The 19625-nt window shown below is 47.9% G+C and overlaps 2 protein-coding genes across 5 annotated transcripts; one reads left to right on the top strand and one right to left on the bottom strand.

Moving 5' to 3' along the window:
- The first annotated feature begins 20 nt into the window (after positions 1-20).
- PHF10 (PHD finger protein 10) lies at positions 21-18223 on the top strand. 4 transcript variants are annotated; one of them, XM_029944709.1, is made up of 11 exons: positions 21-1693; positions 3925-4055; positions 4671-4748; positions 6327-6460; positions 6554-6703; positions 7266-7375; positions 9388-9541; positions 11846-12001; positions 16393-16501; positions 16784-16972; positions 18034-18223. In XM_029944709.1, exons 1-11 carry the CDS (start codon positions 1641-1643, stop codon positions 18117-18119), a joined length of 1350 nt encoding a protein of 449 aa, XP_029800569.1. In that variant the 5' UTR covers positions 21-1640; the 3' UTR covers positions 18120-18223. The 4 variants fall into 4 exon arrangements, with proteins under 4 accessions (XP_029800569.1, XP_029800568.1, XP_029800570.1 ...); XM_029944708.1 differs by having other exon boundaries at positions 22-1693; positions 4665-4748; XM_029944710.1 differs by lacking the exon at positions 4671-4748 and having other exon boundaries at positions 22-1693.
- On the bottom strand, positions 17232-19614 carry C7H6orf120 (chromosome 7 C6orf120 homolog). The gene has a single exon (XM_029944713.1). The coding sequence runs from the start codon at positions 19489-19491 to the stop codon at positions 18937-18939; it is 555 nt and encodes a 184-aa protein (XP_029800573.1). The 5' UTR covers positions 19492-19614; the 3' UTR covers positions 17232-18936.
- Positions 19615-19625: the final 11 nt, after the last annotated feature.

The raw sequence follows: 19625 nt of genomic DNA, 5'->3' as shown, positions 1-19625 counted from the left end.
CGGTCCCGGGGCGGCCGCGGGGGCACCGGGGCACCCCCTTCCTTCGCGCACCTGCGGGCACCGCGGCGCCCAAGCGCCGCCCGGAAGCCGTGCCTTCGGCTCGCGGACGACTTTGCGTTTTTAACTTTTCTGCACTATTTCAACTTTTTTACCGAGAGGAATATACTTAAATCGACACAGAAGTCCTCAAAGTGCTCAGAAACAAGTAAAACAAGACAAAACCAAAAAGCAAACAACCAAAAAGCCCACTTGAATCCTCAATTTTCGTAAAAGGAGTTATGCCTGAAATGTTGGCTCGGAAGTGTCTTAATTGTGATCGATGCTGTTAAATGACAGTTTTTGGAGAATACATTTATTTCCTGCTTTCCATCTCCTGCCTGGTTGCCTTCTCTTAATAGGAACGTACCAGGGCTCTCGGATTGAATGATGCTCCTTCGGGAACTAAAACGGACAGAGTCGCATTCTGTTTGAGTCTTTGGGAAGGAATCCGAGTGTATTCCTGACGGCCAGGGCCAGGGTCCAGTGAGCTGTCTGATGGTCAGCACGGTTACAGGCGCTGACTTTATGGGGCGCAGCATTTGCTAGGCCTCGATCTAAGGCCACCGAGTGTGCAGCTTCTTGAACCCTTGCCTGAGCCCAGCCCGGCGGGCTCCGCGTGGGGCTCTAGGACCCAAGCAGCTGGTAGAGAGCCCCTCGGACGCTTGAAGGGCGGGCCCCGCGAGCGCCCGTCCAGCCACCGCGCGACCAGCGCACCTTCTTGTCCAGGGTTGTCTTTTATGTAGCAAGAGAACCACGGTATAGAACAGAATTTCATTCGTCTTCTAAATCTACATTTCCTTGATTGTTTTCTAAAAGGTATTTTTGTAAGGGTTACAGTCCTCAAGCCTTCAGCTACTGTGAGTCCGTCCGTTTCCTGACCTTTGACACATCACTCCTTTCGAGTGGAGCGGTGCAGCTTGTGACATTACTGTCTCCACGGACAGTGTCATCAAAACATGTTGAAGCCTCCCTGTTGGGTGGGGTGTGTGCTCTCTGCTGCTGTGTAGACCGACGAGTCTTAATAGGGCTTAGTTTTGCCAAATGTTTGCAATGTAAGAAAGAAGTGAACAGGGTTGGTAACGTGTCCTTAGTCCGAACGCCCTTCTGTATGGGAGCGGAAGTCTGTGAGAGAGCCCCGGGGCACAGTCCGACCCACCAGCTGTCCGCTGAGTCGGGCACTGCCGGACCGCCTGGTTTTCCCAGCTGAGGCAGAGGGTTGGCTGTAGTTTTAGGGTTGAAGCAGTTTCACGTATTTGTTTACAGTGCAGGGCGATTTAACTTCAGTCGGTAAGAAGGCAAAGGTAGGTTTAGATTTACAGGTTAATTGAGAATTTTCTTATTTTGGTTGTATTGCAGATCACTTTTTAGTTTTTTTCCAGGTTTTGCCAAGCCAGATTCTTGGCCCTTTATAATGACAGTAGAAAAGCTAACATTTGTATGACCGGTTGTCCTTAAAAGCTTTTAAGTTGAGCCTCTTAGCAGGTCTGGGATGAGACGTAATCATGTTTTCTTTATTTTTACCTGTTTTTTTACTTTTTAACGTATAGGATGATAATGAAGATAATTCAAACGATGGGACCCAGCCGTCCAAGAGGAGGCGAATGGGCTCCGGAGACAGCTCGCGGAGCTGTGAGACTCCAAGCCAGGACCTCGGGTACTGTCGCTTCATTGCTTGGTAGCCGGTTCGTGGCGTGTTGCTCTTGGCCCTCTCTCGCTCCTCCCTGGCCCCGGCGCTGGCAAGGGCACACACCAGCGTTGCTGTCGCTAGTCGGTGTAACTAAAGCATGTTTTTATTGTGATAAGATACAGGTAAAATCCACCATCTTAACTATTTTTAGGTGTATAATTCACTGGCATTGGTGACATTCACGACGCTGTAGAGCTGTCACCTCCAGCCTTTTCTTCGGAACCACTGCCAACGGAAACTTCCTAACCACTAAGGAATAAAAATGGCCGTTTTCCTCTTCACCCAGCTTCTGGCAGCCATTATTCTGCTCTCTGTCGTTATGAATTCGCCTGTCTTGGGGATCCCTCATGTAATATTACCGAGGGAATCCTGCAGTACTTGTCCTGTTGTGTCCGGCATGTGAAAGTTCCCCCTGGCTGTGCGTGTGTTAGCACGTCCTTTCTCTCTAAGGCTGTGCTGTGCTCTGTGTGGACGGTGCGTTTTGGTCACGCTTTCCTCTGCCCATGAAATCAAAGGTGGTTTCCGTGTTTCGGCTGTTGCGAAGAACACCGCTGTGAATGTTGGGGTGTAGATACCCGTCCGGGGTCCTTGTTTAAAAATTTTTTTAATGTTTAATAGAGAGAGAGAGAGAGAGAGAGAGAGACAGAGACACAGGCTCTGAGCTGTCAGCCCAGAGCCCGACACGGGGCTCGAACCCATGAACTGAGAGATGGTGACTTGAGCCGAAGTCGGATGCTCAACGGACTGAGCCCCCCGGGTGCCTCCAGCGTCCCTGTTTTCAGTTCCTTTGGGTATATCCCTTGGAGCGGGAAAGCTGGATCATACTGTAATTCTGTGGTGAGCTCTTTGAGGACCTCCCGAACTGCTTTCTGCCGCGGACTCCCCATTTTCTGTTCCTACCAGCAGTGCACACAGTCCGGTTTCCTCATGTCCTTCCCGATTCGTTATTTCCCAGGTCTTGTGATGCAGCCTTCCTAAGCGATGTGAGGTGGTACCTCACTGTGGCTGGATTAGAATTTCCGTAAGGACCAGTGGTGTTGACTATCGTGTCATGTGGTTTTTTGTAAATCTTTGGGGGAAATGTCTATTCAAGTGTTTTCGCCATTTTTAAGTTGGGTTTGTTTTTTTGTTGTTGAGTTGTAGTTTTTAGGCATTCCTGATATTCATCCCTTAGGAGATACAGGATTTGCTGATGTTTTCTTCTGCTTTGTGGTTTGCCTTTTCACTCCATTGGTAGTATCCTTTGGTGTACAAAATGTTTAATCGTGCTGAAGTTCAAATTATCTATTTTTCTTTGTTGCTCATGGTTTTGGTGTCCTGTCTAGAACCCATTGCCAGATGTGAGGTCATGAAGAGTGACTGCTGTGTTTTCTTCTAAGAGTTTTCTAGTTTTGGCTCTTGTATTGAGGTCGTTGATCTATTTTTGAATGTGGTAGGAGGTAAGGTCCAATTTCTTGCTTTTGCATTTGGCTGTCCAGTTTCCCAGCACTGTATTTGAAGAAAACTATTGTTTTTGTTTGTCACTTTTAATTGGATGCCTAAAACTGTAACAGTCTTGCCTCTGTTGCCCATTGATGAGATTTGGAGGTTGCACTGGCCAGGTCCAGGAACCTGTGGTCGGCCCTTCAGGATCGGAGCCGATGTGCAATCCGCCGGGACCATCACACTAGGTCTCTTCTTCTGGACTTGTGGAGTCTCCGAGAACAAACCACTGTGGCCTCTAGCTCAGCTCACGGAGACACCGGGTTTTGGAGTGCTTTCTTAGCTGTTCGTGAGGCACTGAGCAGCTGCGGGGAAGCCGGTTGAGGACTTCGTACCTCGGGTGGCTGCAAGACGGGGCACTGGGTGGGAAGCCCGAGACCAAGATCACACTGGGCGTCGCCCCCGTGTCGTGGCCGTGTAGGTCTCTTCCGCTGCGCAAGCCCGGCACTCCTCCCAGCTGTGCGTGGTTACGGAGTGTCCCGTGCCTCGCCCGGCGCTTGCCTTCCCTCTGCCTGTTGTACATCCTTGGGACACACGTGAGACGCTGGGGGCTGGTTTGTAGCGCCGTCGGAAGACTGAGTGAGAGTTTGCGTAATTCAGGTAGTTTAACAAATTTTTAAAAATGAACATTCTCAAAGATGAGTCCCTGCAAAGTAGAAATGATTAAAATTTAGTAAAAGCCACATTTAAGGCATAACCCATATTTCTGTGCTTAGCTTTAGCTACTACCCAGCAGAGAACCTGATAGAGTACAAATGGCCGCCTGATGAGACGGGGGAGTACTACATGCTTCAGGAGCAAGTCAGCGAGTATTTGGGTGTGACCTCCTTTAAGCGGAAGTACCCAGGTATTCAGTCTTAGTCCATGACTTTTAACTAAGCCTCATTCTTTCTGATACGGTACCAGTTTCTGAGTACTTGAGTGCGGGATTATTTGTCGGATTGTTGGTAACGCGCTTCGTGTTCTGCTGGCTGCTTCATTTGCTGCCGTCCGCCAGCATCTCTCTCCTCCCAGTTTCCTCTCAGGCCTTATAAACTGACTTCATGCGAACTGAGGAAGGTGAATTTCTTGGGGAAAGTTGTAGAAAAAGTCCCTGTATAGCCATCAGCACCAGGGCTTGGTTCTCTACCATTGCTCCCTGACCTTCGCCATGAAGGCAGCCGCACCGACTGGGTCTTGATTTGAGAAAAGCTGTCCGTGTCAACTAAGTTATTCTTGCTTTGGATTATTCTGTTTTCAGTTTTATCTAAACTTTTCTTGAGTTTGTAAGATTGCATGGTTTCTAATAATATTTGGAAACTGTAACCCGCAGTACTTTTAAATCTGTTAAGATTTTAACTTTTGAAAATACTTGAAAAGTTTTTTGAGTTTTTCAAGTTTTATGTACGCATGAGGCTACAAGTGTAAAAGACTTTTTAATAGTCTTTGGTTCTTTTTTTTTTTTTTTCTTTTGGAGATTTAGAGCGACGAGATTTGTCTCACAAAGAGAAGCTCTACCTGAGGGAGCTGAACGTCATCACGGAGACCCAGTGCACGCTCGGTAACCCGACGCGGAGCCGGCGAGGGGCGCTGGGTGGGCCTGTCCCCTCGCTGAAGGGTTTTATACAGTTAATAAAATAGACATATTTAAGTGCTAAATTGTTTTAGTTTTTGTGAAAATACAAAGGAAAATGACAGCATTTTCTGTTCGCTTTCACAGAAGTGTCAGCATGTACTGAGTGAAAATTTTACAGTAGTTTTTAAAAGTATATTGATCTTTATCTCTTAAAAGGCACATTCTGCTCAGTTTTTAGTTCTGTATCATTATCTCCTTGCTTTCTTTGCAGCTTTTCTTACATAAACATCGGAGTGCAACAGGCTGTGGTAGCACACAGCCCGGGGTTTGTCACGGGGGCTGGTTTGGTCTGACCCTGTGAGCCGGGAAAACTGCCTGCCTGGCTTGTGTGTGTGCTGATGCTTCTGTCGAAATCGTGGTGGGATTGAGTGATATTTCTGGTGTATTGATTTGGAGACCAAAATTTGAAGTACATTGAAAAACTTTTTTTGTTATATCTTTACTTAGTGAAGGATATTAGATTAAGAATAATCCTCGGGGCACCTGGGGGGCTCAGTTGGTTAGGTGTCCATGACATCAGTCCAGGTCATAATCTCACAGTTTGTTGGTTCGAGCCCTGCATCGGGCTCTGTGCTGATAGCTCTGAGCCTGGAGCCTGCTTCAGATGCTCTCTCTCCCCCTCTACCCCCTGTCCCCCTGTCCCCCTTTTCCCCTCTTCCTCTCTCCCATTCCTCTGCTCAGTCTCTGTCTCTCAAAAATAAAACATTAAAAATTAAAAAAAATCCTTAATTTTGAATTGTCTTTAGTTAATGTGCATCATTATTTAGCAATTATTTTTAATAAAGAGATATATGTTTATAGTCCTTTGAATCTCAAAAAAACTTTTGGTTGAAAAATTGATATATTTTCCTATGCATCTTTAAAAAAATGTTTTTTAATGTTTATTTTGGAGAGAGGGAGATAGAGAGTGAGCGAGTGTGAGTGGAGGAGGGGCAGAGAGATTGGAGGACACAGAATCTGAAGCAGCTCCAGGCTCTGAGCTGTCTGCACAGAGCCGGTTGTGGGGCTGGAACTCGGGCAGCCTGAGATCATGACCTGACCTTAAGTCAGATGCTTAAGTGAGTGAGCCACGCAGGTTCCCCTCCTTTGCATCTTTGATGAGCTTTATTTTATTTTATTTTTTTCAATTTAAGTGTGTTTATTTATTTTTGAGGAAAAGAGCAAGCAGAGAAAGGGAGAGAGAGAATTCCAAGCAGGCTCTGCGCTGTCTGCACAGAGCCCAAGGTGGGGCTCGGACTCTCGATCCTTGAGATCATGACCTGAGCTGAAATCAAGAGTCAGATGCTCAACTGACTGAGCCCCCTAGGCACCCCAGTGAGCTTTTTAAAAATTATTTGACTTTATGTTACGAATATTATTTTCTTATTTTTGAATATATTACAGTAATTGACTTTTGGAAAATCTTTAAATGTAGTTTGAAGGAAAAGCAAATTTTGAAAAGTGGTTTTGTTCACTTGGTCTTAAAAGAGATTTTCTACTATTCTTTTTTGGGGTCTGAAATAGGTCTAACAGCGTTGCGCAGTGATGAAGTGATTGATTTAATGATAAAAGAATATCCAGCCAAACATGCTGAATATTCTGTTATTTTACAAGAAAAAGAGCGTCAGCGAATTACGGACCATTATAAGGAGTATTCTGTAAGTGCCGAGAGACGCGTCTTCTGGCTGGGTTAGGGAGAAGGACATTTTGTCAGGTTTATGGGATTTCCAAATGTGATGTTTTCATTTCAGCAAATGCAACAGCAGAATACTCAGAAGGTCGAAGCCAGCAAAGTGCCCGAGTACATTAAGAAAGCTGCTAAAAAAGCAGCTGAATTTAACAGCAACCTGAACCGGGAGCGCATGGAGGAGAGACGGGCATATTTCGACTTGCAGACGCACGTAGGCTTGCTCGCGTTCCTTAGCTCCCGGGCCGCGCTTACCGCTTGTTCCGGTCCAGTGCTCAGGACTCCTTTATTATGTTACTTTTTGTATCAGCCATGTGTCCTTTTCTGCCCCGGAACTGAAGGTAGAATTTCTAACGCGGGGAGGGGCCGCCACTGCTAGGTACAGCTCGTGCTTGTTTGTCCCAAGGGTCCTCGTAGGGCCCTTCCACATTAGTTCACGTAGCTCCCACAGTTGTCCTGTGAGGTGGAGACGCGTAATTTTCTCATCTCCTAGACAAGGGCGTTGAGCTGCAGGGGTTTGGCAGGTGCCCCGGTGCCCTTGCTCTTTGGGGTGGGAAACCCCGCCGTCCCGCAGACAAGATGGCCACGCTGACGGGCCAGATACAACCGACCTGTACAGCTAGTAACACCACGGTCTCTGGCTTCCGGTGCCTAGTGTCTCCGATACTTGAGCTTTTTGCGGGGAGGAGCACAGTGGAGCACAAGAGGGATTGTTTCCCTCAAGGCCTGTTTCCTGGCGTGGACTCAGCGTTGTATTTCTCTTCGTGTTCCCCTAGGTCATCCAGGTGCCTCAAGGGAAGTACAAGGTGTTACCGACAGAGCGAACCAAGGTCAGTTCTTACCCAGTGGCCCTCATCCCGGGACAGTTCCAGGAATATTACAAAAGGTATTTATTGCTTTTATCAGCATTTCTGTTGGGTGTTGGTGAGGGACTTGAGAGTCCTGTGTGCATCCTCCAGAAAGTTCCGCTCTGTAAGTCAGGCCCTAAGATGCCTGGTGAGGTCTGTCCGTGCCGCCGCCTCCTGTGGCTCTGCGGGGAAGACCCCTCCCCGGGATCTGGACCTCTGCTCCTGAAGCCGCCTGTGCGTGTCCCCGTGGACAGGTGCCCGACCCTCCCAGCCCGTCTCCCCCGAGCGCGCCTCATGGCCCGGCGGCACCTGTGCCACTGGCAAGCGTGCTGGGAATACAGACTCCCAGGCATGACTGCAGGCTTGCCGACTGGCAGCTGCGTGTAGACGGCCGCCCACGGGCAGCACCTGCGGGGCGCAGGAGGGGCGAGGCCGCCCTGGCCAGGCTGCCGCTTCCACTCCTCCGAGCAAGAACGCGCTTCTCTCTTATTCCCAACCTGGATGTAACTGAGAACGAGGTTTACACAGGGTCATTTTGTTTGAGAATCTCAGCTTTTACTTAAGCTTTAAACCTTACTATGCTTTTTAGGATACAGACTGTTCTTTATAGGATTTAAAATGGACTATAGGATCCTACTATTTGAAAGTCCAATTTAAATCATAGGTTAGCAGATTTTAGTTTTTTTGTTTTGGGGTCAGCAAATTATTATTGTTTACTTAAAAACTTTTTTTAAACGTTTATTTATTTTTGAGAGACAGAGCGTGAGTGGGGGAGGGCAGAGAGAGAGGAAGACACAAAATCCAAAGCAGTTTCCAGGCTCCTTGCTGTCAGCACAGAGCCCCATGTGGGGTTCCAACCCAGTAACCGTGAGACCATGACCTGAACCGAAGTCAGATGCTTAACCGACTGAGCCACCCAGGCGCCCCTTTTTACAAAAACTTTATTTGTTTTGCCTCAGCAAATTATTGAAAGTGATATGCCAGGGTACTGATCCCTTTGCCTTTTGGTGGTTTGCCGTCTTAGTACAGGGAGATGCTGATCCAATGCTTTTTCTTTTTTTAAATGTTTGTTTATTTTTGAGAGAAAGAGCGTCGGGGCGGGGCGGGGGCCAGAGAGAGAGGGAGACACAGAATCCGAAGCAGGCTCCAGGCTCTGGGCTGTCAGCACAGAGCCCGACGCGGGGCCGGAACTCTCAAGTCTTGAGATGATGACCTGAGCCGAAGTCATGGCCACTTAACCAGCCGAGCAGCTCAGATGCCCCTGTGCCTACTTGGTGGGGGTGTGAGGCGGCAGAGAGCAGGCAGCGGATGAGCCAGCTGCTGGGGGTGAGGGGTGTGAGGTCTAGTTTGATAGAATAGGTGATGACACTAGTTAGGATACATGCTTCATAAGTTGTTTTTAAGTAACTTGCTGCTTAAAATTTTGTTCCTTAAAAACAAAGTGTTTTGTCGGCCCCCAGCGGACCAAGAGGCAGTGAGGACTCGGGGGGCTGGAGAGGGGTGCGATCCGGCTGAATGGCATTTGTGCGGGTTCCACACCAGCTGCACTCCACCTTCCTCTGCTGACGTTTTTATTTTTTTTCCTTTTTTTGGATTGAGAATAAAGGATGGAGACATTATCTTCTCTTTCAATATTTTATTTTTGATACAGAGAGAGACAGAGGACAAGAGGGGCAGGGGCAGAGAGAGAGGGAGACACAGAATAGGAAGCAGGCTCCAGGCTCTGAGCTGTCAGCAAGCACAGAGACCAATGCGGGGCTCGAACCCAGGAACGTGAGATCATGACCTGAGCTGAAGTCGGAGGCTTAACCAGCTGAGCCACCCAGGTGCCCCGAGACATGATCTTTTGACAGAAAGAATCAAATGCATGTGTTACGCTCTTAGTCTGATGAAAAAAATGCTTAGGCTCTTTATTTCTTTTCAAACGAAAAATCAGTTGTTAGATGTGTAATCGTTTTCCCAAAGGGTCTGCGGTTACCTGAGCCCGTGAGGGCGCTCTCTGTGGCTCGCGTTCTCAGGAGAGAGCTGAGGCCGCTCCTCTGGCCCTCAGGTACTCGGCGGACGAGCTGCGGTACCTGCCGTTGAACACGGCCCTCTACGAGCCCCCGCTGGACCCCGAGCTCCCGGCCCTGGATAGCGACGGCGACTCGGACGACGCCGAGGACGGGCGAGGAGACGAGAAGCGGAAACAGAGAGGCACCTCGGTAGGCCTGGCTCCCCGTGGGAGCAGGCGGCTCCCCTGCGTGCAGGTCGCGCTGTCCGGGACAGAGGGGCGGCTCCGTGGGAGCTGCCATGAGGAACCTGACCCCGTGCCGCCGCGGTACAGACTGGCTGGGCCTCGAGGTGCTGTGCTTCGAGTTGCCGCTGGCGGTCCTCTCGGGCGGGTCGGGAGAGGGGGCCGGCCCTTCGTGCCATTTCCGTCTGTAACCGGCTCGGGTTGGGGAGCACGTCCAGGTGTGTTCCCGCTGCTTAATTAATAGTCTTCAGCTTCCTCCAGGGCAGGGTCAGGAGCACTGGTTTGGTCTCGGGGAGTTGGTGTGGTCCGTGGGACTGAAAGGCACCGGGGAGGCGGGGGAGCCTGGGAGCAGGGCACCGTGAAGTGGGCGGGGCGTGTTTGTCACCAACAGCTTCTAAAACATTTCATGGTTTGTGCTGCAGGAGATAAGATGCTGTTCAAGTATTAGAGTGACAGTACCACTTCTGTCCTGTCGTTGGGGAAGGGGGCACTGTGGTGCGGCAGGATGTGTTGGAGGGGACTTTCCTTCACTCTTCGTAGGAGTATAAAAGAATCCCACATCTCACAAGAGGATTCCACAGTATCTACCAAGATTTTTAATTTCCACAGAATTTGGCCTAGCAAATACACTAACAATTCATCTGAAGGACAAAGTTTAATTAGGATAAACAATGTCCAGTGGAGTGTTTTTCTTTTTTAATTTTTAAAATTTACTTTTGAGAGACATAGCATGAGCAGGGGAGGGTCAGAGACAGGGAGACATAGAATCTGAAGACAGGCTCCAGGCCCTGAGCTGTCAGCAGAGCCCGACGTGGGGCCCGAACCCACCAACTGTGAGATCATGACTTGAGCTGAGCCCCCTAGGCGCCCCCAGTGGAGTGTTAGCAGTAGTTTTTATAATGGAAGTTAGGAATAAATTTCATGTCCACAGTGGGTGATCTATTACATTTATATGATAGAAATGAAGTTCAAAGAAGATTTAGTGATGTGATAAAATGCACGATACTTGAAGAAACACGCATATACACAGTGTGATCCTGGTTTGTGTTTTATTTTTTAATTTTTATAAATGTATTTTAGAGAGAGAGAGAGCACGTGTGCATGCTTGAGGCGGTGGAGGGGCAGAGAGAGGGGTTCAGAGGATCCAAAGCAGGCTCTGTGCTGACAGCAGAGACCCCGATATGGGGCTCAAACTCGTGACCCTCGAGATTGGGACCTGAGCCAAAGTTAGATACTTAACTCACGGAGCCCCCCAGGCACCCCTCCGGTTTTGTGTGTGTGTGTTTTCCTTTTTCTAAATGAAGGGGGTCTGTGTAGCCGGGGCGCGTGTGTGAGTGAATCTGGTACCTCTGTGTGCAGACGCGCCCCCAGCACGGTGAAAAGCGGATGGGGTCGTGTTCCCGGGAGTTGTCTCGGAATGCGTATCAGAGTGGTTATGGATAACCCAAGTTTCTCATTTATAATTTTCATAATTTATATGAACATAACATTTTACTTTTAATTAGAAATTTTTATTTTATTTTGTTAAAACAATGTTTTTAAATGTTTTATTTATTTTTGAGAGAGAGAAAGGCAGTGTCAGCATGGCAGGGGCAGAGAGAGAGGGAGACACAGAATCTGAAGCAGACTCCAGGCTCTGAGCTGTCAGCGCAGAGCCCGACACAGGGCTTGAACCCACGAACTGTGAGATCGTGACCTCATCCGAAGCCGACGCTCAACTGACTGAGCCTCCCAGGATCCCCTTAATTAGAAAATTTTAAGTCAACAAATGAAGAATTAGATTGTCAGACACTGAGCTCCTGAACTTTGATTTCCTAAAGTGCAACAGCTGCTCTCGCAAAGGTGGGCCGATGGCGGCGTTCTCCCACGAGCGTGTTTGCAGCCCTTCTTTAGTGGCGTCTGTTACTCGGTGAAAATACCCTCTTTACTGAAGACAGTTTCTTCCGTAAATGGTTTTAGAAATGAGTGTGCCCCTCGTGCCAGGGCACACGGCGTGGCGCCAGCGGTGGCTGCTGCTCGTGTTGATGGAGGCAGGACACCAAGCTGGCTAAGGTGCCGTCAGCTTTCTGCTGTCCCGTACAAGACAGATCAGTGCTTTTACAGGACTTCTTTCAGTCTCCACCAGGAAAAATTTTTTTTAAATTATTATTTTTTTTAAATTGACAGAACTTTAAAACCTTTTCTTCTTTTTAAATGTATGCTGTAGTTTTCAGAATTTGCACTCAAATCTGCGTGAGTTCAAGGAATCTCTGTCTTTGCCTCTGACCTCCAGGACAGCTCGTCCGGCAACGTGTCCGAAGGGGAAGGCCTTCCCGACGGCCAGGAGGAGCCTCTCCCAGGAAGACCGAGATCCAAGGACAAAGCTGCTACTCCAAGAAAAGATGCTTCCAAACGTTCTGTACTGTCCAAGTCAGTCCCTGGGTACAAGGTAGAAGAAAAAAGCCCCTGACTCCGCTTCCCTCCTGAGCAGCCTCTCCCCCCGAGATCGGTGCCTCTGGCTCCGAGCGGCGGAGGCCTGCCCGGCGCGCCCCGCCGCTGTCCTGTGTGCCCTCTGTCAGCTTCCTCCTGTCGCGCTTGATCTTCCTGGTGGCCTTTCTGTCCCTTCTGCCTGTTGTTTAGCTTCTGTTTTCTGTAGATGTACAATTTATAAGAAAATCCTTTTTTGTCTTTTAACAATAACCAGGCAAGTATGGCTTCTTAAAAAATCACTTCCTCACAGAACGTGATATTTTGTTTCCTTGGGGTAAAGATGGTAATTCCCTGACATTTGCAGTGTGCTGGTGTGTCGTGTAGCTGAGCGTGCCACGCTGCACAGTATGGGGGACAGACTCTTAGGATAAGCTGCCTCTTCTGAAGGAAGATCTGGGTTTAGTTTAAAGATTATTTGATCCATTTGCTGACGTCCACTAACTCTGTGCTAGAAAACAGTAAAACTGTTACTTACATTGTGGTGATTTTTAGCCTCACCTTGGGAAATAGCCTCTGTGATTCTGTGACAAGAATCGAAACGCTACTAGTGACGTAATCTGGCTTAGATGTGTATGTACTTGTTAACTTCCGGTCTGGCTGTTCTCGGAGGAAGCTCGTGCGCTGTCGGCAGTCTCATTTCCCCGGGTCCTCCTGCTGTCTGTCCCTCCCCTCCAGAGGGGCAGGTGGGAGGGGAGTGGCCTTATCCCCCGATGGGGGTTAGAAATACATGAAAGGAGTGGAATTGGCTGCACAGGTCCCCGGTGCGGGTGGCGATAGTGAAGTAGACCGTTCACACGGTCCGGAATGCATCAGAACACGCTTTTCACTGTGGTGACGGAAGTGTTTTGAAGGAACGTTTTAGAGTGAGGTGATGGAGTAGTTTGCCGAGGGGAGTTGTTAACCTCTTGTCGAGGGTCAGGGTTGGGGTCGCGCTGGGCAACCCGGCGGAGCAGGGCCGAGCGGGCTGCCAGCGGTTCCGTTCTGCAGCCACCTCTGCCTGCTCACGGTTCACTTCCCGTCCTTTTCCTGAAGTAAAAAAAGCAGGTTAACAAATTAGTGTATTTAATGCATATTTAATTAGAAAATGCCTTTACGTGATCAATTTTAAAATACATGTTTTTCCAGCCTGTGGCAAGCAACTCCAAAGCTACCTTCGGCACAGGAGGGCTCCGGTAGGCTGCAAGCGTGTGGTTTTTACGTATATAGCTTACCTAATTTTTTAAACTAAAGATGTAAATTAGTGCTTAATAATCAAAAGCAAATGAACTCCAAAGATTAAATCTTGGAAGGTTAGCCTGGTGTGCGCGCGCCGGTCTTCAGACAGGAGCGGGTGCGCGGCGCACCCGGCCCGCCTTCTGGGGCCCCTGCAGAGCGAGCCTGGATCCATCCTGGGGTCCGAGGCCAGGGTGTCAAAGGAGGCGTTTCAGAGAGTCTGAAAGTGAACACTTAGTCCACAGTACCATTGACTTAATGTAGAGGAAGTCGTACAGGTTAAGGTAAATTGATAGGACTCAAGGGTGTGTAATCTGCAAAATACACATTTTATAACTTCTGTGAACATTTTTAGTAGCTAAAAATGTTTCAGTTATTTTAGAGTTTGGAACAACCAGTATCTAGACTTAATACATTAACGTGAACAAGTTTATTAAAAGTAATCTCTCTATGAAAAATATTAATAAACCAAGATGTGCCTAAATACTAGGGTACTTCACGCTGAAGCTCATATATGTAAATATGTTGGAGTTATGGAAAATGATGGCGTAGCTGATGTCTTGCTTAGTACGATTCACTAGTGCTTGCCCTTAATTTGTAGGACAGTATTGTTTGGGTTACATTAACCTGAAATTAAAGCATATTGTTAGAGTCAGGCCTGGGTTGCAAGTATATAATTAAAATCTATACTATGTTACTGCCACCGTGAAAGTCTCGCTTATCTTTGGTTATTTTTCAAGCAGGAATGTAAGGATATCGTGAGCCTTTTATTTGAGATGCTGAGAGCTGTTAGGATGAGTATTTTAATTTTCTTATCAAAAGTGACACTTAGATGTTGGTGCAGTTTCTAGAACGGACTGTCTCAGACGTGGGGTTCTGTTCCATCTGTCTTCGCAGGAGTTCTGCACACTGTTCCCTTCCTCCTCCTCCTCCTCCTCCTCCTCACCCCACTCCTCCTCCATCAGAGACCAGCTTCCCAGCTGGAGGCCCTGGGTGTGAGCAGGCCCTGGGTGTGAGCAGGTCCTGGGTGTGAGGAGGGTGGCTTCCCATAGAGCTGAGTGCTTGAGTGAACAGAGATTTGCCATAGAAAATGCTGCAGAGCTCTGTCTCTCTCCCAGTCTCTCTCTCTCTCTCTCTGTCTGCTTCTCCCGTCACTCCCTTTTCATCAAGATGAAGACTATTGGGTAAGAAAAATTTTAAGTGGCCTAACAGAATATTACGATTTTAAGCTTAGAAGTAAACCTAGAATTTTCTTGGCGTCCCTTTTTATCATAGGTGTTTGATGTATGTTTTAATGACTGTAGAACTTGAATTGCTCTAGAATGTGAATGACTAGCCTTGTTTTATTCATTTTTGATTTTTGTAAAGGATCGCCCATGAGGGGTTCTCCTTTTGGAATTTAATACTGTGTGGTTACTTCCCTGACTTCAGTGAAAGATAATCGAGTACTTGGTTTGCCAGTGTCTAACTTCAACTACAAGTATTAAACATTCAGTGCAGGCGGCCAAGCAAAGGGCGGTTCTTATTCTGGTGTGCTGAGAGGGAGCTTCCTGCTGCATGTGACGGCACTTCCGGATTTGGTCGTCACCGAATCGGAACTCGGCTCCTAGAAGCGCACTGGTAGCTATTTTTTATTTACTGGAGGAAACACAGTGAGAACCTTATTCTTAGAATGTAGCAGCAGCAGCAGCGGAAGGGGCCTGCTCCGTAAGACTCCCACGGTGTGAGCACGTGACGCTGCCCTGGTGTTGGGGGGCAGGGTGTAGACATACACTTAACCGCAGATGTAGAATAGTTAACGGTAAAGTTTTATATGTATGTTTTAACTCCCATGATATTTATTATTTTGTAGACACATGTGTGATTGTTTAGAGCTATTGTTTTATATTTATGTATAAGGTTGACTTTTTTAAAATAAATAAGCCAAAAATTATTTTTGAATGCCTCTGTCATCTTTTGCAAAAGAAAGACAATTTAAAAAAATAAAAACTTGAAAGAATTAAGAACAAATTGTTTAGGCCTAAGGTTTTGAAGGTGGCAGTGAGACATTTCAAAGCTGGACTACTATAAACAAAGTTGGAGTTTCCTTTAGGCTCCTCTTTGGTTTAATAACTTAGGAAAGGGAAAGAGAAGATGCATTTGGCTGGATTGGAATAAAACGGAAATATAATAATCTGGTAACTTCCCCCTAGTCCCTTACACCTGTATGGTCCTAGCCCATCCATCCTGGGCCGTGCTTGCTCTGCTTTTTCTGCCACCGTTGCTTTACGTGTTCATTTAGCACGAGTGAGCGTCATTTCATTATGGTCAAAACTGGGGTGTTTGGATGCTCTCTCCCCTGGTGATTGTAGGTGCTTTTCTTCTTTGTCCTTTTCCATGTTTTGCTAAAGGGATTTTAAAACCCAAATATACTGTCATTGGATGGAGCAGATCTTTAATCTGAAAAATGAATGGTACTCAAGAGGTGAGGGTGTCTGTACCTTTGTAAGCGATCAGATTTTGGCTTGCCTGAAAGCTTACTTTTCTCTTCCATGTTTTGTGTCTTGTACTCAGTGCTCTCCCCCAAGCATAAGCTCTCTATGATCAGATCCGCAAAGGGCATAATCACAGCTATTTTCCAGAAATGTTTATACACATAACAGTGTATGGATGAGGCATTTTTTAATTAGAAATGTTAAAACATTGATTTGGTAACATGTTTTATAGATCTCTTTCTCTTTGAGAAATAACCAGTTTTTAAACAAAATCAGTATATAAGCTGCTTAAGACCGAGTCTTCTGTTTTACCAGACGCCTCCCTCACATGTGAGGGTCACTTGGCACCCGGATTTCTTCTTCCAGTTCACAGTGCAGTTTGGCATGGCGGTTAGTCCTCCCGCCCAGCCCAGAAATCAGGCCTTGCTGGGCGTGTGGAGACAGGATGCTACACTGAACCCTGCCTCGAGATCACGCTGTTGACGACATTCTAAAACGACATCTAAGGGCTTGAGTATGTTGAGAGCCAGCCCTCTCAAGTTCGGTCTTCCTAAAAGACCCGCGCTAGCGAGATACCGAAAGTAAAGATAAGGCAGTAACAATTCCTTATGACCCAGAGTGAGTGCTTCTGGCATGAATTTATAGCCCTCTTCTACCCTTCCAGCCAAAGGTCATTCCCAATGCTCTGTGTGGAATTTGTCTGAAGGGTAAGGAGTCCAACAAGAGAGGGAAGGCTGAATCACTTATACACTGCTCCCAGTGTGAGAACAGCGGTAAGTACTGCCACGTCTTCTTCCCGTTTTAACCTCCCTCGTTGTTGCTTCAGAAACCAGGAGGTTTAGTGGTCAGCCAGACCCGAACCAAAGACCCATCAAATGTATAGGGAGCTTGTAAGGCGTAGAGACGGAGCCCATGTATTTTCCTCCCATCTGTGTTTTCGTTTCTTTGATTAGACATTTAGCCATCTTGAGAAATCCCAAAGCAAACTAGCATTTTATTATGCCATATTAAATTCAAAATTCTTTTGTGAAATACTAATCTTGATTTTGGTTTAGGCCATCCTTCTTGCCTGGATATGACCATGGAGCTTGTTTCTATGATTAAGACCTACCCATGGCAATGCATGGAGTGTAAAACTTGCATTATATGTGGACAACCCCACCATGAAGAAGAAATGATGTTCTGTGATGTGTGTGACAGAGGTTATCATACTTTTTGTGTGGGCCTTGGTGCTATTCCATCAGGTAAAGATTACAAAGAGGAGTGAAGGGACTCTCCCATCATTTTCTTAAAGGCTGCTTAAACACCATAGAGGTCCTTCTGTTCCCAAGACGTTACCAAAGCTGTGACCGTCCAGATAACGTCTACCTACTTTTTATCCCTAGGTAATCCGGCTAAGGGACAAAGGGGCGTCAGAGGGCCTTGTCCAAGTTTTGGAATAGAGCTCAATGTATAGAATGAACTCAGGTCTTTCTAGTGAAAGAGCTAAAGCAAGAGTATCCATTCGTTTCAAAGCCTTGATTTTATTTTTATATCCTCTATTCAGAAACTTAACAAAAATGACTATGCCTTTATAAATAGTAAACCAGATTTCTATAAAATGAGGCAGCATAACAATTCCAGGTAACTTTGGAACACAGAATCGAAGAATAAATCACAGTAATTGGACGAAAATATTACACATAATTGTGTAAATTTAGGACTTTTAACTTGCATAGTAAACTGTATAATACTTGATAAAACCCACGCCCAGAACGGATTCCCGGGTCATTAAGCAGCAGGTGACGGGAAGTTCAGCAGTCACTCCGATGGAGTACCTAGCGCGGTGCATAGCTGCGGGGTCCGATGCTTGGGAAGCGTAAAGTGCTGTGTCGGGGGCACCAGGACTTGAGAGCAGTTGAGACCTGCAGCTGCCACTGAACAGCCGAGTAAAAGGCTGGAGATACGCCCGGGTCAGTGACAGGGTTTACAGACGATGTATACTTTTGAACTTTTAAAGTATGACCCTGTCTGGGTTTCAGAAAGGGTTGTGGTAATTTTTAAAGGGTCCAGATTATATGGTACTGATGTCCTGTCCTCCCCCACCAGCTTGCACTGAATTTTAACATGGCATTGATTACAGATTGTCCTAAAGAAAATTTACATTTTTCTCCTTAAATTAAGGAACTTCCTGGTGCCCTTCACATCACACATTCACCAAAAAATACCACTAGTGATAGCTAAGGAAGGAGAGCCAAATAGGTTTAAAATTCAGCCCTAAAAAAATTAAATTTCATACTATATTAACTAACAATTTTTCTCCTAGGTCGCTGGATTTGTGACTGTTGTCAGCGCGCCCCCCCAACACCCAGGAAGGTGGGCAGAAGGGGGAAAAACAGCAAAGAGGGATAAAATAGTTTTTAATCCCAATATTGTAATATGGATTTAAATGAAATACTTGGTGCCAATTTATTTACATTTTCCATTTTATGCCAATAAAAGATTTCTGAAATTAACCATGTGCTTAAAATCTGTAAATCGATTTATTTGTTACAAGCAACTATTCCCCTTAAAGCCAATTTCAGGCAGAGAAATAGTTCATTTTCTGTTCTTTTTATTTTTTAACGTCTCTTGGTGCTTTGGCTTTCCATAAATTTAGTGGAAATACAGGCAACTTAATTGAAGTGCTTAACTATTTCTCCTTGGCCTGAAAGTTACTGTTTGCAAGAAGTTTTCCTAATTGCTCGTTTCTGGCCAGTCCCGGGTGGCATAACAAAAGTACTGTCTCAGGTGATGGATGCAAATAACGTTCGCTGGCAGGGAGGCAGGCACCGCACTTTAGGCCCTGGGCGAGCCACCAGGAAGAACTGGATACCTTTCCGACCTGCTCAGGTGTGCACGTTGTGACCTCACCTCGAGTCGGAGTGAAGGCGCAGCCACCAGCCATTCCGGCTGGGCGGCGCGGCCGCGGGGAGGGTGCTGCGTTTTGTCTAAACTTCCTATGCCCCTGACAGACCCATCACAGGAGTTGGAACATTTTATTGTGCGTATTCCTCTTGCAGGAACTTTGAGGACTGAAAAAGAGCAACGTGCTTCTTGCCGCTTTCCCTGCTTTCGGGGTAAGTGAGGTAACGAAATCGCATGGCTTTAGGTTTGGAAGGAGACCTCCGGGCGGCAAGCGCGCCACCGGCTCGCGCTGTCGGGGCTCGCTCGGGGCACGTTGGAGGGATCAGAAGAGAATCTCCAGGACCAGTTTCAGGACGCCAATTAAGACGGTCCAGAGCACGGACTCCTCCTCCGGGGGCGCGTCCTCGGGCGCGGACGCCGGCCGCGGGCCCGGGCCCGTCCCGCCCGCGTAGGCCGCCTCCCCGAACGGGGACCGCTCCACCGCGCGGTCGTAGTACACCTTCATCTCGAACTCGCTCTCGTGGTGGGACGGGTGCCCGTACACCCCGATGCCCACGGGCCGCCGGAAGTGCGCGGGGATGGCCACGGCGTCCGGGCCGCACGTCACCGACTGCAGGTCGTAGTCGTCGAAGCTGGGGTGCAGCGTGCTGTCGGACACGTACAGGTCCGCGTCCCCCCGCACGCTCCGCATCTGCAGGACGATCTTGCCCTCGTGGTTCAGGCGCAGGTAGCTGTAGTTGCCGGCGCCTATGTGGCCCTGCACCACGTGCAGGAGCAGCCACTCCTCGGGAACCTCGTCCTCGTCCGGGGGGCTCCCCGAGCACGCGAGCTGCCAGGCCAGCAGGAGCAGCAGAGCGCGCCGCCAGGCGGCTGCCATGCCCGACGCCGCGCCGTCACCTGCTCGCCCGCGGACGTCCTGCAGGAGGACCAGAGGGCACACTCAGCGCGCCCGCGCCGCCGCCCGGGCCCGGAGGGGGGAGCGGGGGAGCGCAGAGCAGGGGGAGGGGAGGC

This window comes from Suricata suricatta, chromosome 7 (genome assembly GCF_006229205.1).
Source record: "Suricata suricatta isolate VVHF042 chromosome 7, meerkat_22Aug2017_6uvM2_HiC, whole genome shotgun sequence".
Taxonomy (NCBI): Eukaryota; Metazoa; Chordata; class Mammalia; order Carnivora; family Herpestidae; genus Suricata; species Suricata suricatta.
Note: the sequence above shows the minus strand (reverse complement) of the source record. Positions and strands in the feature narration are given on the sequence as shown.